Consider the following 27482-nt stretch of genomic DNA (forward strand, 5'->3'; position numbering starts at 1 on the left):
AGGAGGACTAAACTTTCACCACAAATGATTGAAGTCCTCACATGTCTTCGAGATTGGGAACGGTCGCGCTATCAAGGTCAATACAAGGTTGTCGACGATACTTTAATAGAATCATTTCAATTTTGTAATATAGATGATACGGATGAGGGAGGTCCTAGTGAACCCCAAAATTAGTTGTTTTGTAAATTGTAACTTGTAAATTAATTGTCAATTATTGCACTCTTTTTTCCTTACCAAGTTTTTGTCCTATTGGGTTTTTCTTGGTGAGGTTTTTAACGAGGCAATAATTATTGTAATTTCTTATTTTATTTTTTAATAAATGAATAAATTTAATTATTCTTATATTACAATTTTAATGTATTAAAATTGAATTAATATTTGGAATGTTAACAAAAAATTAATTAATTTAATTTAATTATTGATATTTGAAAAGAAATTAACAATTAACTAAAAACAATTACATTTATAAATTGTTAATTATTCATTTGAAAAGTTAATTAAACATTTAAACTTAAACAAAATAAAACAAAACAAAATTCAAAAAAAAAAATTCAAAAAGCGGGTTAACCCGACCCAACCCGCGCCTAACCCGGCGGGTTAGGGTTGGCGGTCCGGGTTGGGCCAGCCAATTCCTTAATATTGGCGGGCCTAACCCGGCCGACCAATGTCACCGGGCGGGTCGGTTAACAGCAACACGTCGCGGGCCGTGTCGGGTCGGGCCGGGCCGGTTGCTTTTCCACCTCTACTCATAGAAAATTACATCTTCAGTGACATGAATAGTTTTAGAATGTAAATCATACAAGATATAACCTTTCTGTGTGGAGGAATAACCTATGAAGACACAAGGAATGGATCTTGGAGATAGCTTGTCTTTAATTAGGTGTCAAAGTAGTAGCATATGCCAGGGAACCAAGCACCCTTTAATGAACAATTTTAGGTTTTTTACCATAAAACTTTGATAGGTAACCTATTTATAATATAGACAGCAACCTCAACACAATAACCCCAAAAATAATTTAAAATGTGAGACTGAAATTCGAATGCTCTAGCAATTTCTAGGATATACCTATGTTTCCTTTCTACCATCCCATTTTGTAGTGGGGTATAGACACATGTCCAATTTATTGATGACTATAGTAGATTCACTTGGCTCTTTCCTCTAAGAACCAAGAGTGAAGTTAGGTTCGTTTTCATTAGGTTTCATCACTTAGTTGAAAGGCAATTCAGTTTAAAGCTTAAGTGTTTACAATCAGATCAAGGGGGTGAATATAAGGGTCTAATTTCTTACCTCACCAATGCTAGAATTCAGTTTAGGCACTCTTGTGCTTATGTTCACCAACAAAATGGTAGGAGTGAGAGAAAACATAGACATGTAGTTGAAACTGGTTTGACCTTACTTGCACATGCCTCTATGCCTTTACAATGGAATGCTTTTGATACATCAATGTTCTTGATTAACAGGATGCCTTCTTCTGTTCTTAATTTCATTTCACCCTATCAAATTCTGTTTCATAGTCTTCCTCTCTATTCAACTTTGAAAGTGTTTGGATGCACCTGTTATCCATATCTAAGAGATTATAGTTTTCATTTTGAAAAATGTGTTTTCATAGGCTATAGTTTAGTACACAAAGGGTTTAAATGTTTAAGTTCAACAGGTAAAGTTTACATAACTCCTAATGTCAAATTCAATGAGTTAGAATTCGCTTTTGCTCATCATTTTAGTGTCTCTAGCCCTACTCAAACAAATTCAGACTCTTATACATCTACCAACCTCATTAGGAGTTTTCCCTTTGTGTCTGTCAAATCATCAAGGTCTTCTGATACAAATCCTGCTGATGGAAGTGTACTTGCTGCAGTTTCCTGTGGTCATAACAATCCATGCTCAACAACTGGTCAAAATCATTTGACCTCACATTCTGCATCCTCAGAAACCAAAATTCCACCTCAACACACTGATTCATCAACCACATTACATAAATCAGCATCATCTTGTCCCTTAGTTATAGATTTTACCTCTTACCCAATGTTGTCTTCTCAATCTGCAAACAACTGTATTCCTAAACTTGTTCTTGATCCATCACAGTAGTCTACTGCACTTAATATTCCAAAAATCACTCAAAACACTCATCCAATGGTGACTAGAACCAAGTCTAACTGTCTTCCTCAGCCTAAAACCATTCTTACCTCCAGCTCACTTGTCAACCCATCCATCTCTTTAGTTGTTGTTGAACCAAGGTCTGTTAAAGAAGCATTAAGTACTGCTGAATGGCAGGCTACAATGGAGAGTGAATTTACTGCCCTGCTCAAGAATAAAACCTGGTCTCTTGTACCTTCTACTGATAATATGAACATAGTAGGAAATAAATGGGTTTTTAGGGTTAAATATAACCCAGATGGCTCCCTCCAAAAGTACAAAGCCAGGCTGGTGGCAAAGGGTTTTCAGCAAACTCCAAGTCTTGACTACTTCGAGACCTTCAACCCGGTAGTTAAGCCACCCACCATTCGCATAATTATTACTTTAGCTATCACTAATGGGTGGGATATTTCGCAAATTGACATAAACAATGCTTTTCTGAATGGTACTCTGAATGAGACGGTGTTTATGAAACAACCAGAGGGTTTTGAGCATTCTGAATTTCCTGGACATGTTTGTAAATTGGAAAAGGCTTTGTATGGGCTCAAACAAGCTCCTAGGGCATGGTTTGACAAATTAAAGGCTGCTTTGGTTGATAAAGGATTTAGAAACTCAATGGAAGACCCCAGCCTATTTATTTTTCAAGAAGAAAGCCAAATGACTTATCTTCTCATCTATGTAGATGATATTCTAATTACTAGAGGTAACAAGGAGTTTATTCATAATTTGGTTAGAGATCTTGATGATCAATTCTCTTTAAAAGTTTTAGGATCGGTCTACTACTTTCTTGGAATAGAGGCCACTCGAACTGATCAAGGTTTGCATCTCAAACAAACCAAATATATTCTTGACTTACTTGCTAAAACAAGAATGGCTGATGCACACCCTTGTCCAACACCTCTTGCTGTTGGTACCAAACTGTTTTCTGGAGACAATGCATGCTTTCAAGATCCTACTTTGTATAGGAGCACAGTTGGTGCTTTACAATATCTTACACTCACTAGACCTGATATAAGCTTTGTTGTTAACAAACTTAGTCAATATTTGCAAGCTCCCACAGAAATTCAATGGCAAACTTGTAAAAGAGTCCTTAGATATCTCAAAGACACTTCAAATCATGGTATTCAATTTAAACCAGCAGCATCAATGAGTGTTGAATGCTATGCTGATGCAGATTGGTGAAATAACATTGATGATAGGAGGTCAACTAGTGGATTCTGTATTTTTTTGGGTCCAAATCTGATTCAATGGAGTTCTAGAAAGCAAAGGGTTGTTGCTTTGTCATCAACCGAAGCTGAATATAGAGCTCTAGCCAATACAGCAACTGAAGTTTCCTTGTTAAAGAGTCTTTTCTCAAAATTAGGCTTAAGTTTTCCACAGTCCCATGTCATATGGTGTCACAATCTTAGTGCAGGAGCCCTAGCATTTAATCATGTATTTCATGCCAGGACTAAACACATTGAAATAAATGCCCATTACATAAGAGATCAAGTTTTAGCCAAGTAGCTTCTTGTTCAATATGTACCTACTAAGCTGCAAATTGCAGATGTCTTAACAAAAGCTCTCTCCATTGCTCAGTTTCTTGAGTTAAAGGCTAAACTTAATGTTGTTGATTTTCACTATTCCAATTAAAAGGCTTTCTAAAGTGTTCAGATGTGGTGGTATCTGCAATGGAAAAAGTTATGTTCTTTTCTGCTTCAGTTTGATGGCAATCTGCAGTGCTCTAATATGGTGCTTACTGGTTGATTGATAATCTGTTGTTCTTATGATTAGAAGTGTTCTGCTTCAGTGGTGACTGCCATGTAGTTTTATTGCTTATGGATTGTGTGTGTGGAAATACTGATGGTGAAAGATATTGATGGTGAAAGGTTTTTTTTCTGTGTGCTGAACTTTATATGCCAATGCTGGAAGTTGTTGTGTGTGCAACAATGCTGATGATTAATACTGGAGGTTGTTGTGTGAGCTGAAGGTTGTTGTGTGTGCTGAAGGTTGTTGTGGGATGATTCATTTGTGAAAGGGTGAATTTGTATAGTGAATTGGTGATTTTTTTTCATATGGTGAATTAGCAGTTTTATGATTTCTGGTGAAATGCTGTCTTCTGCAGCTTTGTAGTGGAATGGTGTTTGCAGTCTTACAGTTTGTAGCATTGTGGACTGAATTAACAGTGGAGTGCTGGTGAATGTAATCTGGTGAAGACTGCTGTTTGCAGTTTTATAATTTACAGGTTTTGTGGACTGAATTAACAGTGGAGTAATCTGATGAAAACTACTATTTGTAGTTTTACAGCTTGCAGTTTTGTGGACTAAATTAACAGTGGAGTGCTGGTGAATGTAAACTGGTGAAGAGTGCTGTTTGCAGTTTTATAATTTGCAGTTTTGTGGACTGAATTAACAGTGGAGTAATATGGTGAAAACTGTTGTTTGCAGTTTTACAGCTTGCAGTTTTGTGGACTGAATTAACAGTAGAATGCTGGTGAATGTAATCTGGTGACATTTTTTTAGTTTGTAGTTTTGTGGCTTATGACTGAATTATATGAAGAATGGAAATAGTGAATGTAATCTGATAAAGGCATGACCTGCTGAAGTTTATGAAGACATGATGGAAGGAGATTCATGTTTGAGTAGGCAGGTGGATTAAAGTGTCAGAATTCAAAAATCTGGACTAGGGAGTTCAATTTGAGTGAGCATGTGGATTAAAGTGTCATAATTCAGAAGATAAGGACTTAGTCGATATTTAGCTAAGTAACAACAAAACACAGTCGTTTTGTGTCTCTCTTAAAGTTGAACGAACTTTCTTCTCTAAGTTCACTTTCCCTTTCTCATTACTTCATTTCAGCTACTATCTTTACTTAAGTAGCTGCGAAACCCTCATTGTATTTTCATTGATTCATTTACTCAATTGAATATAGTAATTGAAATCAAATTTGTTTCTCGTTTTCTTTCAATTTACAAATCCTACAATACCTACCATTACATAACTAACTGTGTAACCTTTAACATTAAATCAGAGCTTGAGGTGAATGGACAAGGGAACAGGAATCTCACTCCCAATCCCTTGTTTGGTTCTTTAAAAGAACCTAAAACTTCTTTAAAAGTGCTTGTAATTTTAAGATACATATCAGAGCTTGAGTTTGCGGAAACCCAACAGAGATCACCCTGGAAGCCGTAGAGCCTGGCAGTTCTTATTAAAGAATTAATGAAAGATGAACTACCCACCATTGTAGAAAGAGTTGAATGCTTTCCATTTTACTATTTTCTAACTGCCCTTCTGCATCTACACTGTTATTTGATTCAATTAGGCCGTGTTTAAAACAAGATACCGAGGCCAAACTAATCATTTCAACTTTTTGTTGAAGAAGTATACCAGCTTGAATCCTGGCTCTCATAGCAGAACGGACCAGAGTTTTTAACTAATCTGAGATTTTACCAAATTACATGTCCTCACAGATGTTGGTTAAAGCCTCAACAGGGTAATTAAATCAGGGAGTAGAAAAGAGCTTCAGCTTGCGGTAACGAGTCTAGCCTGACAGAGTTCCTGGAATCTGCAACTGCAATTGGAGCGTCTTGCTGCACTTCTACTGCTACTGTCTAAGGATATGTCACACATTGGTCATCACAATTGCTGCAATCATCTACCTACAACTTCTGAAATAGTTGTATCATTGAATGTTAATATAGTTTCTTTATCTTCATCAGCTTGTTTCGAGAAAGCCGGCTTCTTTGGGCTCACTATCTCGAAGGTGTCATTTTTAAGCATAGAAGAAACTTCCAACATGGATGGTCTATCATGTGGGTTTTCCTGGACACATAGCAAAGCTATTTGCAAGCACTTTATTAATTTACAGGAGGAATTCGTATCATCTAGTGATGGATCCATAAACTCCATGCCTTTGCCATCTTTCCAGAGGACATATGCCTGCAATGATAAATACCAATTATTGTTCAATTCAAATACCAAATTTTAAACAAACAACCGTCGAAGAAACTTACATAATCTAGCAAGCTTAAGTTTTCTTCAGGACCATAGAAAAAAGAAACCTTGTTTCCACTTATGATTTGTAGAAGTAGAACCCCGAAACTGTACACATCGGATTTGGTAGAGTATATGCCTCTTTTAACATATTCAGGAGGAACGTACCCACTACAATGGACAATCAAGTTTGAGTATATGAGATACTATATATAGACTATTAGGAGGAGATATATATACTTACTATGTTCCAACAACTCGTCCTGTGTTTGCTTCAAGATCATCTTTTGCAAAAATTCTAGCCATACCAAAATCTGATATTTTAGGCTTCATTTCTTCATCTAATAAAATATTACTAGCTTTCAAGTCTCGGTGAATGATAGTCAGTCTTGAGTATTCTTGCAGATATAAAAGTCCTTGAGTAATCCCTTCAATGATATGTACACGTTTTCTCCAATCCAAAGTATATCGTCTAATAGGATCTACATCAAATTATATTGTCAACAATCAAGGCAAAAAATGCAAATGATCAATGTAAAAAATTACACCAAAGAATTCACAATACCAAAGAGGTAGTAGTCCAAGCTTTTGTTTGGCATGTACTCGTAGATCAACATTTGCTCTTCTCTATCAGTACAAAATCCCAAAAGTCGAATAAGATTTACATGTTGGAGTTTTGCTGTAAGCATAACCTCATTCCTGAACTCCTCATATCCTTGTGTGGATGTTTTTGAAAGTTTCTTCATTGCTACTTCCTGTCCATTGGGTAGCAAAGCCTGACAAACAAATAAAATTTATGTCCCACAATCAGCTAGAAAGACCAAATTGCAATAGAATAAATGGCCTAATAGAATGTACCTTGTAAATAGGACCATATCCTCCTTCCCCAAGCTTATTTTCAAAACAGAATATGTCTGTAACCACTTCAATGTCATGAAAATTATAAGTTATCAGATTAGGAGCATTGCTGTTAAAATCCCCAGCTGCAGATGGGTCATTTATTCTCGTCTTTGATCCTTCATTAGCTGAGACCAAATAAACATGGCAGTAAAAATCAGATGATCATTCATCACATTATCACAAGAAGCATTATGGCTGGACAAGTCACCTTTTGATTTGAGCTTTCTTATCCAGAAGTAATATATCAAAAAGCAGCCCAGAAGAAGAATAGCAGCTGCAGTTGAAGACAACACAATTGCTAATAACCGCCGCTTATTTCTTCCATCGTTATTACCCTCTTGAGCTGAAAAAATATTTTCTTTTATGTTACTAGAGTTCCCATAAAAAATCTTCATTCAACTCATTGTCAATCAATTTTTCAATGTGTGTAAAACTTGGTGTTCTGTTATTTTTATAAATGGTCATATGTCAATGCAACTGGTCTAACTACTCTGTCATTGTCTGTTGATAAATGATAATTAATTCATATCTTATACTTATATCTTCACTTGATCAAAAAATCTAGTCATCTGATGAATAAATAATGTCATAGTTTTGCCTTATGTGCCGGCTATGGAACAATTGATAACATAAAAAATTGGGGAAGCCACTTAATAATTGTTGATTTGGTTGTAATTACACTATAGATAGAAATAATCATTAATCAAACAGATTTCTTGGTGAATTAAGTTCTGATCACTTACCTGCAGCTTGATAAAGCATCCAGTTATCATCGTTGGAGACCTCCCACGCAATGTAACCAAGTAGCTTCTTCTCCTTGGCATAAGCAACCTTGATTCTTACAACGTCAACATCATCAAAACCAATCCAAGTTGACCCGACGGTGCAGTAATTCACCACATAAGCTGCGTTGTACATAACATTAGCCCCATTTCTCAGAACATAATCCCTGATTTTCTTATAGCTCATGACTCCACCGTCTGGGCTGGCTGGCCCTGTTGCCGGTGCACCAATACCATTGTACTGAGCGTTCGCAAGCGTCCATGCGTATCCGTAAAAAGGCAAACTCAAAACCACCTTATTCGAAGATAATCCTCTGCTGATCCAAGCCCTTATCCCAGAATCCGTGTTAACCGTACTAGTCGGATCATACAAAGCAGCATGCGCCGCAGTAAATTTATACCACTGAGGGGAGTAGAAGTTATAAGCCATAACATTAGCCCAATCCAAGTACTGTTCCATTTGTTTTACCGGGAAGCTTCCTGAACGTAAATCTGGCTGAAATTGAACAGCTGAAGTCAATATAAGCTTTGCCTGGCTAGAGTTTCCCGCCTCTAGTTCGATAGTTGCTCGCCACTCTTCGAAGAGAACTCCCATGTTATACATATCAGAGCTTGAGTTTGCGGAAACCCAACAGAGATCCAGACCCTGGAAGCCATAAACCCTGGCTGTTTTTATGGAAGAATTAATGAAGGATTTCCTGAAAGATGAATTACTCACCATTGTAGAAAAAGTTAAGTAGTTTGCATTTGCACCCCCAATGGATAGAAGTGTAGAAACTGATGGATTCTTCTGTTTCACAGTATCCGTGAAGTTAGAAAAATCTTTCTCATCAGAAGCTGATAAAAGGAGCTCATAGGAGGTGGAATTAACATCAGCAAAAGCACAAAAAAGGTGAGTAAACAGCGCAGAATTTATATCCGAACTCGGGAACCGGCTGCCTGATAACCAGTAACCACCTTGAACCCAAGTTTCTGATTTTGCTGGGTAGAATTTTAAAGAGAAGATGACAAAGAACGCTGCAAGGATGATTTTGGGTGCCATTGATGAACTTAGTAGCATATTTTGGGTGATTCATTGAGGAGAAAATATATATATTTATGCGAATATGCCTGAGCAAGTGTAGTCAAAGCAGTAGAATGTAGTTATGAGTTCGATGTGTTGACTTTGTGGACGAATCAAACGGTAAAGCTCTAATCTAAACGCATAAATTTTCCGAAAATGTCATTGTTTAGATGTTTGATTTAAAGGGATGAATTGACCCTTTTGGTTTTGAATCTAATTATTGAAGATTAAATAATAGTCGGCGGTCTTTTGAAGCAAAACCATTGAATATGAGTTGAAATTTATCCAGAAATAGCACTAAAGATTTCTGAACTTTGTCATTTAGAATACTACACAATATAGAAGTCAAGAAAATAAAAACCAAAGATTCAGATTATTTATTTTGCTAGCTGGTCCAGCTTTTAATCTTTCAGCTGATATATTGGGACAAGAGTTCATACAATGCCAGCCCGAGATTTAGGAAAAAGTTTTTCCCCTCTAATTTAGGAAATTAACACTGACATCCCCAATAGATAGTATGTTAGTTAATGTAACGGTGTAAGAAGTAGAGAAGACATTTTAATAAACAGTTAGCGGTTTTGGACAAATGTTTAATCCTTTTTACATTCAACAATGGTAATAATGCCAAAAAAATAGCAAACAAGTAACTTTCAATTCTAAAGGATAATGAGTGCTCGACCTCTCTTAGTTATTGGAGCGGTTTTTTTCTTTTATTTTAGATATGATGGAATAATTTTTTTCTCTAAGAAACATTTATCTAGAGCATCACTCAAAAAAACAAAAATGTATAATGAGAGGAAATAAAACAATATTGGCCTGCAGGCCTTGATTAAAAAGCATATAAAAAAACAACTTGTAATTAACATTAACATTATTGTAGTGTTGATTAACATTATTGACATAGACATTATTGTAATTAACATTAACATTAACAATATTGACATAGACAAACAGCCAGTTTTTTTTATTTGTAAAGGGGAGAACGACATTTTCCCACGCAAGCTTTGGCGAGACGACACTTTTCCACCTGTCAAGTTTCAAAATGACACTTTCCTACCTTTCATCAAGTTCTGTTAATGTTTTCTATTAATATTTGACTAAAATGACGAGAATAACCTTAAACAGTTTATTTCTTAATTAGTTTATTATAAATTAAAATTTAGTTAAGTTAAAATCTTTACTCGATTATTTATTAGTTCAAATATAAAGATATATTTTTTCTATTGTTTATTTAATTAATTAGGAATATTGATTTTCTATATTAATTAGTAAAAATTAAAATTATTATATTATGAAAAACATTATAAATTTAGTAGATTATTGAATAATAGTAATGGGATATTGATGACATTATAAATAAATAAATAAATATTAAGGTCATTTAATTTTAAACAATTCTATAGCATTACTCCTAACTTTTTAAGTGGGGTTAATTTTTTTTTTTTTTTACTTTTTAATAGTTGACTTTTTGGTTAATTAAAAATAATAAAAATTTTATAAAGTCAAATATTTATGGATATTTTCGTCTTTTTAGTAAAATATTAATGAAAAACGTAACAGAACCCAACGAAGGGTGAGAAAGTGTCATTTTGAAACTTGAAACGTTGGAAAGTGTCGTTTCACCAAACCTTGGGTGGGAAAACGTTGTTCTCCCTTTTTAAAGTGAGTATAGCTTGCAAATGAATAGTATTAATTAACATTATTGTGGTAAAGCTCCAATAAATTTCTTTCTTAATCTTAAAAATTGGAGAATGGAGTATAATTTATATAACTCCTTAATGTTTAAAGCTCAACCGCAAAATAATTAATAAATAAATCTTCATCCTTATCTGGTGATTGAAATCATTTATATGATTATTATCATTAGTTACTTCCTTCAAATATTATCATTTTTTTCATATGATAAAAACAAATATAATTACCTCATTGTAGTAAATTTTACGTGATGTATTTGCTTTAATTTACCAAAATAATTCAGTACTTCAATTCCATTATTACATGTAAACGATCCTCGAGATTGAAATAATCTTTGTTCATCATCATGACTGCCAATATCTGCTAGATGGATTTAAAATTCTGAACTATCTATATTAATTCTTTCCTTTGCCTAAAATAAATTTATTCTTCAAAAAAAATAAAGTATTGGAGGAAATTATATTCATTACTATTATGATGACATAGTTTTTTATTCAGCCTAACTCTGTGTTGAAACACTTGTAATAAGATTTTTTATTTAGACATTTAATGGTTTTGCTGTCAAAAAAGCAATATTTTTTTATACTTTCTGGCGAAAATAGTAACAGCACGTTATAAAACTATGTAGCAAGTTTTACATCTCAGATCTGCTGACGATGTCAATGGTGGCAAGTATAACATCGCTACGGTATCAAGCGCCAGATGTGGGCTCCAAGAGGGTGATTCTAGTGCAATCTCCACCTTTAGTGTAGATGTTAGATGCATTTGTTACTTGGTTCTCGTCCAACTTTGTCGCAGTATATGCAATATGTTGGGAATTCGGTTAAACCACTTTGGTTTTAAATCACTCCTGGAAAACGCTTGAGCTCCACCCAAACTTCAATCGCTGAAGACACGCTCCAACATCAGCAAAGGAATCATGTTCCAGCCGCCATTCAACAATGAAGATAAACAAGAAAATTTCTAGCACAAACCCATATAAAAGAACCTAACCAAGAACAACTCTCTGAAAAGTTCAGAGCACTAACGAAATAGATATTCAGGTTCAAAAAGAAAAACAAACAAGGAAGAAGATGAACTTCCTTTTAGCTCAACAAAGATGAAGGATGTTAAGCGTTTAGCATAAAAACATATGGAGAACCTTTAAGGAAAAAACTCTCTGAAAGTTTCAAAGCACAAGGCAAAAACAAATATAAATGTTAGTTCACAAATGAGCAAGAATGAAGAAGATATAGACCAATTTTGTGCTCTCCAATTCTTGCCAAGTCAGCAAACAAGGGCTGACATATGTTAGTCCAAAAATAGATAAGATTTCATCTATCTTTTGGGACCACAACAAAAGGGGAATATGTTGATTTTCCTTAGACCACTAAAGGATATTGGGACACTTGTAAGTGGTCCAAATGACAGCACAAAATATGCAAAGAAAATATCTTAGTTGTTAAGGATTAAAACGCAATTTATGAAAAATGAGTTAAACATGCGATGTTATCACAGCAAAAAGGTGTGCACACATACGAAGTAAAATGCAAAATAAAATGTAACATGCATATGTCTGACATAAGTGTGCAAGCACACATCCATTGTGAACACGCATGAAATGAAAATGCAAAAGGCATAAGTCTGACATAGCTGAACACATGAGGGACAAAAACAATTCTAACTTTTTGTTGGACCACAAACATATCTTTTCTCTTTTTTGCAGGACCACAGACAAAGTCTTACAACCTTTTAGGACCACATTGTGATACATGTAAACTTAACTTTCACAAAAATATCATGAATCAAAATAAACTTGATGGGCAAGACAACAAAGAGAAAATGTCACATGGCAAAATGTGTCACTATAACATAAGTTTGACAAAAATATCAACAAGATAATCTATATTTCACTTTTATTCACTCTTTGTGCAATTGATTGGCAGTGGAGGAGAAGGAAAGAAGACAGGTCGGTGTGACAATAATTTCTTGGAGTAGGTTGACTCTAGGTATTGTAGTTCATATAAGTCGAGGATCATATCTAATGTACGATATTATTGATTCAAGATCTTAAGAAATGCAACCCATTATCGAAAATATTGAGATATGTTCAAACCATGAGGACTGTAATGACCAACATTAATCCCAAATTAATATATCTTTTTGAGACTTTTGATTCTAAATTGACCATATGTTCTATACAAATCAATACACTTCTCTGTCTAATAGTCAAGTTTTAAATTTACTACCTTCTACAACAAATCCAAGAACCAAACATTCCATCAAAATCACTTGACCATCATATTATATCAACGCCCTAGTTTGATCAACTAGTACAACTGTATCAATTATAACCCATTGTTAATTTAACTTTTATAAATAAATTAGTATGTACATGTGGTTAAAAATAAATTGGGAAAGATATCTAAAAGCCAGTCTTTACTTCTACTTCCAAATTTTATGAGTTCTAACATTTTCTAGTAATTATAATACATGTGAAATATGAATCACTAGAGATCTCAAGCTATTTCGATCTAGGCACGTTGAACAAAACCAGGGTTGTTGGGACACAACACAACTCTCTAATTATCAGTATTTGCTTTTAATGTATTTGATAGCTCTCAACAAAAATCATTTTCTCTGAACTCATTCAATTCATATGATCAAAGCAAATACAATGATAATTCCATCGAGGAACTAAATATCAATATTCATTTAAACTTCTTTCTTCCATGCCTCCATGATATTATGGTTGTGGTATGCTTCACATGAACCATTACATACTCGTCACCCTTATCTTCTCTGCATCTCCCAATTGATTTTCACAATATTTATAAGTAAAACTTTTGCCAAGCTGAAATATTGAAGAGAATTAAATTTCAAGTCATTATGAGAATGATTTTCACATTAATACAAATTTCAGGACGTTTATGTCATAGGCGTTTCAAATGTTTTATTAATATTCTATTATAAATTATGAGCATTTCAATTATTTTCCTTATTAAAATTAACATACATTATTCATTATTCATTCATATCCATAAATCTGGTTTGATTCCTCCATATCAGCACTCAACTGGCAATGAGTATTCAAGCTCCCCATGTATCCGAAGCTGCCACAAAATGAAAAATACGAGTTAGAAAAAAAAAATTAAAACATTAAAAAAAATCTTAAATGTAACATATCTACATACAATTCATTAATGAAGACACGTGTATATTATACACATGTGACACATCTTTGTTAATTCGTTGTATGATCATACGTCACGTAGAAAAATTTCTTATTATTAGCAAAACAAATTTCCAATGAGGAAAACAAAATTTCAAAATAAAATAAAGATAAAACAAAAAACATGAACCAGTTGATAATACTATTTTAACAAATATATTGTTACATAATTTCTCTAAAATATATTTATGATTTCGATATTTTTTTTAATAAATAAAAAATCATTTTCATAATATTACTACAACCTGATATGACAACAAAGCCAAGCTTTCTGTAGGCCCAGGATGCCAATGGTCAACCCAAGCCCACGAAAAGTCTTAATTTGTTAGAAATACTTTCCTATCCCTAATTATTCAGATTTTTTTTAGACCCCCTTATTAGTTAAACTTAACCTTAGCGCCCTAAACAGTAAATAGTTAATATAACTTTCTAAATGCATTCTTCTCTGACACCTTTAATTTGTTAAATATTACACTTTGACCCCCAACATAAATTTCCTGGCTCCTCCCCTACACAAATTGGACCCAACTAAACTAGATAAACCTTCATGCATTAAATAAGAATTAAATTTGAGGAAAATAAATACAACAGACCTGTCTGAGAAAGAACCCAATCGTCGTCAGCAGCAACATGCCAGGCAAAGTAACCAAGAAGTCCATTCTCTTTAGCATACGAAACCTTAGCAGAAATACTCTGCGTATCATCGAAACCGATCCAAGTTGTTCCAGAATAACAATAGTTCGAAACAACAGTTGAATTATACACAGTCGTGGCATTGTTCTCGGATATAAAATCCTCAATCTGGCCGTAACCAGCTGACCCATCAGAGGATAAAGCTGCCCCAACTGACGGGGCAAAAAATCCATGGTTATTAGCATCAGCAAGCTGCCAGGCGTAGCCATAAAAGGGAAGGCCTAGCACAATTTTATTAGCAGTCACTCCAGCTTGAATCCAGGTTGAGACTCCATAACTTCCACTAATTTGATCGTTTCCAGGATTGTATAAAGCTGCAGGAGGCCCTGTTAGATTTGACCAAAGGGGACCGTAAAAGTCATACGCCATCACATTGATCCAATCCAAGCTGTTTGCTATAGCTTGAATTGGGTAATCAATGGTGTAATAATCCGATGAGCGAAAAACTGCGGCGGCTAAGAGCAAGGATGAGTTGCCTGTGCTTGTGGATTCGTTGTCAATGGCTGCTCTCCATTCGTTGAGGAGTAATCCTAAGTTGGTCATTTCAGTAGCCGAGGAGGGGTACTCCCAATCGAGGTCTAGGCCATGAAAATTGTATTGCCTGGCGAGATTTATTGAAGAATCGATGAATGATTTTCGGGAGGTGGATTCGCTTGCCATTGAAGCGAAGTCTGCCTCGTTTGCACTGCCTCCTCCAATCGACAAAAGTGTTTTGACAGAAGGGTTCTTTTGCTGGACAGTTTGGGTGAAGGTGGAGAACTGAGCCTGGTTTGATGATGCAGCGACAACTTGGTTGGTTTCGGCATCGAGATCAGCGAAAGCACAGAAAAGGTGAGTGAAGAGAGTGGAATCTATATCAGAAACTGGAAATTCACTCCCTGGAAACCAGTAGCCAGCTCTAACAGCATCTTGTCCGGCTAATAAGTGCAGTTGAAGAAGCGAAATGAGCGTGAAAATGAACAATGGAAAAGTTTTGGGATCCATACTCAGATTCAGGAAAATTTTATTGGTTTTGTTTGTATGGACAAATTGCTTTGGAGCTTCAACAATTTATATAAGTATGCTTTATAATTTAATATATTTATTTGTCAACTTCAAATCTAGGCGGTTTCTTGAGTGCTCTTCTAAGATAGATTTAGACTTTGAATTACAAGAAGACGTATGCTATATTCCATAGGACTTTTCAAAGATTATTTGCGTGTGTTTCTTTCAAACTCAAGATGAACATATAAATATGTAAATTTTAATATCAGAGGATATTTTTCTTGTGACACCTTTTTCATATTACATGATGTTTAAGATTGTTATATTCAAACCCGTTTATCATGGTGACTCTGGCTGTGAAATTGGATTTGGCAAACTCTACGTACCGCCCATATAAATTGAATTTAAAACTAAAGATAGAGATGAAATTAATTAATTAATTAGCTGATTCCACTTCAAGAAAGATGAGTTTAATAAGTTTAGTCATAGCCTATGTGTGAACATTAACATGTTTCTTGATCAAGAAATCGAGTAAACTTTGTTTATTAAGGATAGCGATGAAGGGTATTCTCTTTATCCTATACAAATTAATCATATATTTTTCGGTAACTGTCTCTCAAATTCATTGAAAAGTCTTGAGTCTTAGAAACTGAATTCACGCAATCATTTATTTAACTAACAATTAATTCGTATATTCATGGATAAGTAATTAATTACATAAGAGACGTGTTCGTTGTACATGGAGGAAATGAAGATTTAATATTTCATTGTTTTTTTTTTCCCCTACTGTAGGTCTTCATATAATTAATTAATTATATATCCGTATGTTGATAAGAGACATGATTTATCATTTATCTATATGTTATTATTATGTATTTATTGTATATCTTATAGTTCTAGAAAGCTCATAAGAAATAAAACCAATAATTGAATTGACTTAAGATCATTCTAGAAAGCTAATAAGTAATAATAATCGTATGATGAATCATGAATTACTCGAGATATCTATTATACCATAACCATGGCATGTAGAAACAAAAAGAGGATGTGTAGAACTCATTTTTGTCATATGCTCAAGGCAAATATAATGATAAATTTCATTTGAGGAATAAAAAATGTTGAGCTCTTTCAATTTCCTTAATTTTCATCATGGAATCCATTAATTTTAAGAGATGGTGACCAATTCGATTTTTAATTCTTGTTTTTAATAGCGTTACTGAAAATCCTAACCATTGCACAAACTAACCCCTTATAATCTTCATTTAGATTGTCAAAGACGTCCATCTAAACAAATTTTCAACAAAAAAGTATGTCAAGTTGAGATATTGGAGTGAATTAAATGTCAAACACTCTATGATATAATGTTTGCAATACAACGGAGCAAGAATGAAGAAGATATAGACCAATTTCATGCTTCCTAATTCTTGCCAAGTCACAAACAAGGGCTGACATATGTTAGTCCAAAAATAGAAAGATTTCATCTATCTGTGGGACCACAACTAAAAGGAGAAATGTTGATTTTTTTAGACCACTAAAGGATATTAGACACTGTAAGTGGTGCAAATGAACACACAAAAATGCAAAAAATATCTTAGCTGTTAAGGATAAAAACTCAATTATGAAAAATAAGTCAAACATGCGATGTTAACACAACAAAAAGGTGTGGCACACACACGAAGTAAAATGCAAATGAAATGCAACATGATATGCTGACATAAGTGTGCAAGCACACATCCACTGTGAACATACATGAAATGAAAATGCAAAAGGTATAAGTTTGACATAGCTAAACAGTGGAGGACAAAAAATTCCAACTTTTTGTTGGACCACAAACATATTTTTTCTCTTTCTTACATGATCACGGACAAAGTCTTACAACCTTTTAGAATCACAAGGAAATTGGACATATGTAAAGTTACTTTCACAAAAATATCATGAATCAAAATAAACTTGATGGATAGACAATAAAGAAAAATGTCACATGACAAAATGTGTCACCATAATATAAATTTGAAAAAATATCAACACGAATAATCTAATTTCACTTTTATTCACTCTTTGTGCAATTGATTGGCAGTGGAGGAGAAGGAAAGAAGACAGGTCGGTGTGACACAATTTCTTGGAGTAGGTTGACTCTAGGTATTGTAGTCATATAAGTCGAGGATCATATCTAGTGTACGCTATTATGATTCAAGATTTTAAGAAATGCAACCCATTATCGAAAATATTGAGATATGTTCAAACCATGAGGACTTTAATGACCAACATTAATCCCAAATTAATATATCTTTTCGAGACTTTTGATTCTAAATTGACCATATGTTCTATACAAATCAATACACTTTCTGTCTAATAGTCTAGTTTTAAATTTACTACCTTCTAAACAAATCCAAGAACCAAACATTCCGTCAAAATCACTTGACCATCATATTATATCAACACCCTAGTTGTAACTAGTGCAACTGTATCAATTATATCCATTGTTGGGAAATATACGATCAAAGCAAATACAATGATAATTCCATTGAGGAACTAAATATCAATATTCATTTAACTCTTTCTCCATGCCTCCATAATATTATGGTTGTGGTATGCTTCATAGAACCATACATACTCGTCACCTTATGTCTCTGCATCTCCCAATTGATTTTCACAATATTATAAGTAATATTGGAGAGAATTAAATTTCAAGTCATTATGAGAATGATTTTCACATTAATACAAATTTCAGGACGTTTACGTCATAGGTATTCAATGTTTATTAAATTTATTATAAATTTGAGATTTCAATATTTTCTATAAATCAACTAAATTATTAATAAAACTTATTTCATTAATTTCATTTCATATCCAAAATCTGGTTTGATTCCTCCATATCAGCACTCACTAGCAATGAGTATTCAAGCTCCCCATGTATCCGAAGCTGCCACGCAATGAAAAATAAGAGTTAGAAAAGAAAAAAAAATTAAAACATTAAAAAAAATCTTAAATGTAACATATCGACATACAATTATTTATAAAGACACATGTATATTATACACAGTGACACATCTTTGTTAATTGGTGTATGATCATACATCGCGTAGAAAAATTTTCATTATTAGCAAACAAATTCCAATGAGAAAAATAAAACTTCAAAATAAAATAAAGATAAAACAAAACATGAACCAATTGTATACTATTTAGCAATATATTGTTACCTAATTTTTCTAAAATATATTTATGATTTCTATAATTTTTTTAATAAATAAAAAATCATTTTCATAATATTACTACAACCTGATATGACAAGAAGGCCAAGCTTTGTGTAGGCCCAGGATGCCCATGGTCATCCAAGCCCACGAAAAGCTTAATTTGTATAGAAATAATTTCTATCCTAAGTATTCGATTTTTCTTTAGACCCCTTATTAGTTAAACTAACCTTAGCGCCCTAACAGTAATAGTAATATAACTTTCTAAATGCATTCTTCTCTAACACCTTTAATTTGTTAAATATTACACTTGACCCCCAACATAAATTTCCTGTCCTCCCCTACACAAATTGGACCACATAAACTAGATAAACCTTCATGCATTAAATAAGAATAATCGGCCGGTACAAGAATTCGGTGTAAAGAATTCGGTGTCCCTAGTGTTATTGTTCTAGGATAATGAGTGCTCGACCTCTCTTACTTATTGGAGCGGTTTTTTTCTTTTTATTTTCTGGTTTTTATTCATTTATCTAGAGCTTCACTCAAAAAAAAAAAAAAAAAAATTATAATGAGAGAAATAAGACAATATTGGCCTGCAGGCCTTGATTAAAAAGCATATAAAAAAGGAACTTGTAATTAACATTAACATTATTGTAGTACTAATTAACGTCATTGACATAGACATTGTTGTAATTAACATTAACATTAACACTAACAATTTTGACATAGTCAAACAGCCAGTTTTTTATTTTTAAAGTGAGTATAGCTTGCAAATGAATAGTATTAATTAACATTATTGTAGTAAGGCTCCAATAAATTTCTTTCTTAATAATTTATATAACTCCTTAATGTTTCAAGCTCAACCGCAAAATAATTAATAAAAAAATCTTCATCCTTATCTGTTGATTGAAATCATTTATATGATTATTATCATTAGTTACTTCCTTTAAATATTATCATTTTTTTCATATGCTAAAAACAAATATAATGATATAATTACCTCATTGTAATCTCATTGTAGTAAATTTTACGTGATGTATTTGCTTTAATTTACCAAAATAATTCAGTTCTTTATTTCCATTATTACATGTAAATGATCCTCGAGATTGAAATTGTTGATGCGTGATTTTTACACCAATGAAATGCACGTGTAAAATGCTAAGCTGACCCAGAAGACACACGTGAATGTGATGGATAATGAGATAGTAAATGCAATGGGGACAGTTTTTAAAGTGGTTCGGATACTAAGATAGCAAATCCTACGTCCACTGATGCTTGTATTGATGATAAGGGTCAGGTCGCTTTTAGCTGACTGACTTTACAATAATATTACAAGGTATCAAGTGCTAAGAATTCTAGGGAAAGAGAGAATAATTAATCAAGCGTAAACTGTGTCAATCCCCTTTAATGAGAGAGGAGCTCCCAATTTATAGTGGAATACATTGAGGCAATGATCACTAAATCTGAAAGTTGGTGGGATTATCCATGCAAATCCTTCTTTATGTCACATTGTCCACCTTCCAGAGTGATTTGCGTAATTTAGAGCAAGGATTGGACACGTGGGAGCACCACAGCTCCTGACTGGCCTGACGGGCACCCACTATCCTGACGGAAGCAGGCGGTGGTTGTTCCAATGCTCTGACCTTTGTGGGCTGAATGGACCTGACGTCAGCCCTTATATTTTTAGGCATAACAGAAATAATCTTTGTTCATCATCATGACTGCCAATATCTGCTAGATGGATTTAAAATTCTGAACTATGTATATTAATTCTTTCCTTTGCCTAAAATAAATTTATTCTTCAAAAAAAAAATAAAGTATTGGAGGAAATTATATTCATTACTATGATGATGACATAGTTTTTTTTTTTTCAGCCTAACTCTGTGTTGAAACACTTGTAATAAGATTTTTTATTTAGACATTTAATGGTTTTGTTGTCGAAAAAGCAATATTTTTTAATACTTTCTGGCGAAAATAGTAACAGCACGTTATAAAACTATGTAGCAAGTTTTACATCTCAGATCTGCTAACGATGTCAATGGTGGCAAGTATAACATCGCTACGGTATCAAGCGCCAGATGTGGGCTCCAAGAGGGTGATTCTAGTGCAATCTCCACCTTTAGTGTAGATGTTAGATGCATTTGTTACTTGGTTCTTGTCCAACTTTGTCGCAGTGTATGCGGTATGTTGGGAATTCGGTTAAACCACTTTGGTTTTGGATTACTCATTTTGAAGTGCAGCAAAATATTTACCAAATAGATTAAGATATTCTCAGTTTTTAACCACATCAAACACAAGCAAAAAAAGTAAAGAACACAGTCATATACATGGTTCGGCTAAATCCACTTTTAGCCTACATCTATGGGACCTCGTCCAGATCGAAGCAAAACCACTAATCAACAAACATTACAAGATATAGTTTAAAGTTGATCTAAGATACAGTAAAAAGAACTCCCTCTTCAACTTTACACTTAGCACCACACTCTGAATCTTTAATGTCTTATTGCACCATGGATCTCTTCACACCAGCTTCACTCCTGGAAAACGTTTGAGCTCCACCCAAGCTTCAATCGCTGAAGACACGCTCCAACATCAGCAAAAGAACCATGTTCCAGCCGCCATTCAACAATGAAGATAAACAAGAAAGTTTCTAGCGCAAACCCATATAAAAGAATCTAACCAAGAACAACTCTCTGAAAAGTTCAGAGCACCAACGAAATAGATATTCAGGTTCAAAAAGAAAAACAAACAAGAAAGAAGATGAACTTCCTTTTAGCTCAACAAAGATGAAGGACGATAAGCGTTTAGCACAAAAACATATGGGGAACCTTTACGGAAATAACTCTCTGAAAGTTTAAGAGCACAAGGCAAAAACAAACATAAAGGTTAGTCCACAAATGAGCAAGAATGAAGAAGATATAGACCAATTTCATGCTTCCTAATTCTTGCCAAGTCAACAAACAAGGGCTGACATATGTTAGTCCAAAAATAGAAAAGATTTCATCTATCTTGTGGGACCACAACTAAAAGGAGAAAATGTTGATTTTCCTTAGACCACTAAAGGATATTAGAACACTTGTAAGTGGTGCAAATGACAACACAAAAAATGCAAATAAAATATCTTAGCTGTTAAGGATAAAAACTCAACTTATGAAAAATAAGTCAAACATGCGATGTTAACACAACAAAAAGGTGTGCACACACACGAAGTAAAATGCGAAATGAAATGCAACATGTATATGTCTGACATAAGTGTGCAAGCACACATCCACTGTGAACATACATGAAATGAAAATGCAAAAGGTATAAGTTTGACATAGCTAAACATGTGGAGGACAAAAATAATTCCAACTTTTTGTTGGACCACAAACATATTTTTTCTCTTTCTTACATGATCACGGACAAAGTCTTACAACCTTTTAGAATCACAAGGAAATTGTGACATATGTAAAGTTAGCTCTCACAAAAATATCATGAATCAAAATAAACTTGATGGATAAGACAATAAAGAAAAAATGTCACATGACAAAATGTGTCACCATAATATAAATTTGAAAAAAATATCAACACGATAATCTATATTTCACTTTTATTCACTCTTTGTGCAATTGATTGGCAGTGGAGGAGAAGGAAAGAAGACAGGTCGGTGTGACAACAATTTCTTGGAGTAGGTTGACTCTAGGTATTGTAGTTCATATAAGTCGAGGATCATATCTAGTGTACGCTATTATTGATTCAAGATTTTAAGAAATGCAACCCATTATCGAAAATATTGAGATATGTTCAAACCATGAGGACTTTAATGACCAACATTAATCCCAAATTAATATATCTTTTCGAGACTTTTGATTCTAAATTGACCATATGTTCTATACAAATCAATACACTTTTCTGTCTAATAGTCTAGTTTTAAATTTACTACCTTCTACAACAAATCCAAGAACCAAACATTCCGTCAAAATCACTTGACCATCATATTATATCAACACCCTAGTTTGATCAACTAGTGCAACTGTATCAATTATAATCCATTGTTTAGGGAAATATACGATCAAAGCAAATACAATGATAATTCCATTGAGGAACTAAATATCAATATTCATTTAAACTTCTTTCTTCCATGCCTCCATAATATTATGGTTGTGGTATGCTTCATATGAACCATTACATACTCGTCACCCTTATGCTCTCTGCATCTCCCAATTGATTTTCACAATATTTATAAGTAAATATTGGAGAGAATTAAATTTCAAGTCATTATGAGAATGATTTTCACATTAATACAAATTTCAGGACGTTTACGTCATAGGTATTTCAAATGTTTTATTAATATTCTATTATAAATTATGAGTATTTCAATTATTTTCCCTATTAAAATCAACATACATTATTAATAAAACATTATTCATTATTCATTCATATCCATAAATCTGGTTTGATTCCTCCATATCAGCACTCAACTAGCAATGAGTATTCAAGCTCCCCATGTATCCGAAGCTGCCACGCAATGAAAAATACGAGTTAGAAAAAGAAAAAAAAATTAAAACATTAAAAAAAATCTTAAATGTAACATATCGACATACAATTTATTTATAAAGACACATGTATATTATACACATGTGACACATCTTTGTTAATTGGTTGTATGATCATACATCGCGTAGAAAAATTTCTCATTATTAGCAAAACAAATTCCCAATGAGAAAAATAAAACTTCAAAATAAAATAAAGATAAAACAAAAANTTAGAATCCATGCTTTCATTCTCCATCTCCACCACTGTTCATGCATGCTGATTCTTTCAGGAATATGATCAGTGGGTCGTGGGCTCGGAACTCGCCTATAGGCCTAGGAAGTGAACTAGAACTGGGAGGCTTGTGCCCAGATGGTTTGGGCAGGCCGTATCTCGTATCGAATGGGATTAAAATGGCTTGGGCCTTTTTGGGATTTAGGCCTGGTCTTCTCTTCACAAATGATCCTGCTTTCCTATTTGGGCCGAGGACGATTTTTGGCCCTAACAGTTTGTCCCCCACTCTTTGAGTTAAGAACTTCTTAAGTCAGAAAGTAGGTAGCGATCGAGGAGAGCTCGGTCTTTCTTCGTGGACGAACGATTGTCGGTGTGGATAAACTAATTATTACAGGTAGACTCTTGGTCGGGTTTCGTTCGATATCCGTACATGATCAGGAATAGGCCATCATTGCAAGGTGGTGTGCCAGATTGGTGTGAGGGGCCGAAGGGTAAGAGAAGAAAGTTTTGGAGCTTACGGGATCGTTCGATACATCCGACCGATTGGAGAGAAGATCATTCTATAACCTGGATGCTCGCTCGGCATGCCGTGTTGAGTGAGGTAAGGAGTTTATTTATATAAAAACATTCACTTGGTCGGTATGCGTGGACGATCGAGTGGGTGATATACACGGACCTTGACTAAAGGTGATTAATTGGTCTGCCACGGAAGGATGAACGGGCGAGGCCTCCTTGTTCTGAAGAGGGCTCGGAATGAGCCGTTCCAAGCTCATCAATCGGTCGACCGAACCTTCTGGGCTGGAAAAGCATGGGACATAATGAGTGCCTCCAGGAGTCAAGGGCTAAGTCGATCAAGAGGAGCGGGCGATCGAGTGGAAAGGATATGCGAGCCTCGACCTTTAGCTTTTCATTCGCCCGCTACGGAGGGATGGAAGGGTGAGGCCTCCTGCCTTTTCAATATATGGAGTTTGGGTCGAGTCATTCCAAGCTGGTCGATCAGGCGGGAGTTATGTGATGGCTCGGTCGGGAGGACAGAGTGAGTGAGCACGGCTCTCGTACAGCATCGCGATCTCCTAGGTGCCACGGATGTTTGCCACGTGTTCGATAGGGATCAACTCCTTATTTTCGAGGGGGAAAAACGAAGAGGCGTCCTGACCATTGTGCAGTAGCAAGCCGCCACGTGTCCGTTTCTGTCAGGTTTCTTTTATAAAAATTGATGAATGGACCGTTCGTATTCCATTCGCGTTTTTTCTGCAACTTGTTCTTTCTTTTTCTTTTCCTCTTTTCATTTTCGTTCCAGTTTTCCTGAGCAGCGGTGGTTTCCTTCTATAGTTTTCGGGACGGCTTTACGGTAAGTACTGTTCCCTTTCATCTGTTCTGTTCGTTCATTTGTTCTTGCCAAGGTTTTGGGAGAGGCTGGGATATTTTTAAGTTTTTAGAAGAGAGATTGGAAATTTTTTTTGAAGTTTCCGGGAACTTTGAGGGGGATTTGAGGTGTTTAGGTCGCGTTTTTTTCAAAAATATGTGTGTATTTGGGATTTTTCGGTGGGTTTCTAGTGGATTGGTCCATTTTCGGGTGGTCTTCGACTGTTTTGGAAGGGATTCGTGAAGGCAAAGTCGGGTTAAGTGTGGGTTCGTTCGGTCGGTCTTCTTGACCGAACAAAGAGTTTTCTTGGCAGTCGTAGGGGAGTTAGGTCGTCCGGTCCATCCGATCGGGTGGAGAGGGGCCGCATAGAGCGGACTGAAGAGATGGTCAGTCATTCAGATCGAGAGGGTGATGATGCCTGAGGGGGGCATTCCGATGGGCGTACCGACTGGGGTCAGTGTAGCCGCTCTAGGGGGGAGTGAGGATGGGCCGAGTGGCTCGAGTAGGCATGGGAGAAGTGGAGAAGACTCTAGAAGGGCCGGTAGTCCATCTTCGTTCGGTAGTAGCTCTGAGGAAGAGCCGAGCCAACAGGGCAATGGGATATTGACCAGAGATTACCCGCCCGCGCTGAAGGATAGTGACGTGTGGCGTATCCGGACCTTGTATCACATCCCTAGTTTGGTTGATATCCGGGTGCCGCGATCGTACGAACGGGTCGACTGGGAGTCACAGGTCGACTTACTCTAATACAACTACCATGAGTAAGCTAGCCGACTCATTTTTACTCCCAGTAGATGAGGCACGTCTTAACCAGATGGGTGCAGTTGCTGCGGCTGATGGGGGGATAGCCTACGCCGTTAAGGTATGACAGTTGTATTTGATGATTTTGTTTCTGAATCTCGTTCTGATGGCAATGTTTTGTTGTGCAGGTACTCACTAGCAGTCTTCATCTGAGGAAGTCTGTCGTGGCGCAGGAGAAACGAATACAAGATGTATCCAAGGCTAACATCAGTCTGCGTCAAAAGGAAGCGGCAGCTCGGAAGGCCAAGCAAGAGTTTTAGTAGCGTTTGCGGGATAGCGAGCGTGAGTAGGAGCAGTTGAGGCGTGAGTTAGCCGAGAAGACCACAGAGGTTGAGTCTCTGAGGGAGCAGTGTATTTCTATTGCTAATGACGTTATCATCAAGGCCTGCGGTGAACTCATGCTGAGTTCAAGGAAGGGAAGACTTCTCACTGGGATTCGGACGAAGACATCCAGCTCATGCGGGAGTTACTAGAAGAGGGAGCCAGTCATCCGGGTATGCAGGACGATGAGCAGATGCCTGACCTTGCTAGTCAGCTGGGGCCGTCAGATGTTGGGGATGCGAGCGACCAAGCTACTAGGATGGGTGCTAGTGGTGCAGACATTGTGACTGAGTCAGAGATGAAGGAGGCGGCTCGTGCTGGGGATAGTTAGCTTAGTATTTTCCTGTATTTTGGGGCCTGCGATGCCCTTTTTCTTGGCGTATGCCGTTCATTTGTATTTTGAACTGAGCCCTTTGAGGCCATATGTTATTGTACTTGGTTATTCTAACTTCTGATGTTTCCTTTATGGATGAATGAGTTCATTATTTCTTTTCTTGTAGATACACCAGGTTGTGTTTGTTACTTCAGTGTAAACCAGCGGCTAAGGCATGTGAGCCTTATGTTGGGCTAGTTTGGTTCTTTGCATATTGCTGGTGTAAGAACCGTTCATTCAGTCTGGCCGACCGAGTACGAAGTCTCTTGGATTGGGTGAAGTCAACCCAGAGGTGCGAGTTCTTGGGTCGGTAGGGTCCGACGCGAAGGTGCAAGTTGTAGGTCGAGCTGAGCTGATTCGATGGTGTCTCTTTGTGGATCGGGCAGGGCCGATCCGATGGTGTGATAACGTGGATCGAGCAGGGTCGATCCGAGGAGGTGACTCAGTGGATTGAGCAGGGTGAATTCGAAGGTGTAATTCCGTGGATCAAGCAGGGTCGATCCGAAGGTGCGATTCCATGGATCAAGTAGGGTCATTCGATGGTGCATTCGTGAACCGAATGGGGTCGATTCGAAGGTGTTTTCATGACCCGAGCTTGGTTGGTTCGAAGGTGTGAAATTGTGGATCGGACAGGACCGATTTAAAGGTGTAAACAATAATCGATCGACGGGAGTAGATTTGGAGATGCAATTTCGTGGACTGGGCATGGCCGATCTAAGGGTGTTAAAAATAATTGATCGACTTCAGTCGATTCGAAGGTGCATTTTTGTGGGTTGGGCATGGCCGATCTGATGGTGTTTAACAATAATTGATCGACCGTAGTCAACTTGGAGATGAAAGATTTCTGAATAATACTTCATTAATATTTGGCCATGAGGCCGACTGCCCAAGAGGAGGTGGATAGGCCCACTCATCCCTTTTAAAATAAAAAAGAAAAATAGAAAAAATATAAGTTCACCTAGAAATAGTAGTGTTTGAGGTGAACGGCATTCCAACTGTTACTGATGTCTTTGCCCTCGAGGGTCTGGAGTTTGTAAGCACCCTTCCCTACTTCTCTGGTTATCTTGTAGGGGCCTTCCCAGGTGGGGCCGAGTTTACCAAAGTTGATCTCCTTGGTGTTTTGGAAGACCTTGCGGAGGACCCAGTCGCCTATCTTGAAAGTCCAAATCCTCACGTTGCGGTTGTAATGTCGGGCGGCCTGTTGCTAATAGATTGCGTTACGGATGCTCACCCATTCGCGTAGCTCGTCGATG

At 35.9% G+C, this 27482-nt stretch overlaps 2 protein-coding genes across 2 annotated transcripts; both read right to left on the bottom strand.

The window, feature by feature from the left end:
• Positions 1-5399: 5399 nt before the first annotated feature.
• Positions 5400-8827, bottom strand: LOC116124720 (cysteine-rich receptor-like protein kinase 10). Its single transcript, XM_031410458.1, has 7 exons — positions 7747-8827; positions 7212-7346; positions 6962-7128; positions 6669-6879; positions 6348-6585; positions 6124-6274; positions 5400-6049 (listed from the first exon to the last, which is right to left on the bottom strand). Exons 1-7 carry the CDS (start codon positions 8825-8827, stop codon positions 5762-5764), a joined length of 2271 nt encoding a protein of 756 aa, XP_031266318.1. The 3' UTR covers positions 5400-5761.
• Positions 8828-13508: 4681 nt separating this feature from the next.
• LOC116124694 (class V chitinase-like) lies at positions 13509-15457 on the bottom strand. Its single transcript, XM_031410434.1, has 2 exons — positions 14348-15457; positions 13509-13635 (listed from the first exon to the last, which is right to left on the bottom strand). The coding sequence occupies exons 1-2, from the start codon at positions 15429-15431 to the stop codon at positions 13613-13615; spliced, it is 1107 nt and encodes a 368-aa protein (XP_031266294.1). The 5' UTR covers positions 15432-15457; the 3' UTR covers positions 13509-13612.
• Positions 15458-27482: the final 12025 nt, after the last annotated feature.

Source organism: Pistacia vera, unplaced genomic scaffold, assembly GCF_008641045.1.
Source record: "Pistacia vera cultivar Batoury unplaced genomic scaffold, PisVer_v2 Contig155, whole genome shotgun sequence".
Lineage (NCBI taxonomy): Eukaryota > Viridiplantae > Streptophyta > Magnoliopsida > Sapindales > Anacardiaceae > Pistacia > Pistacia vera.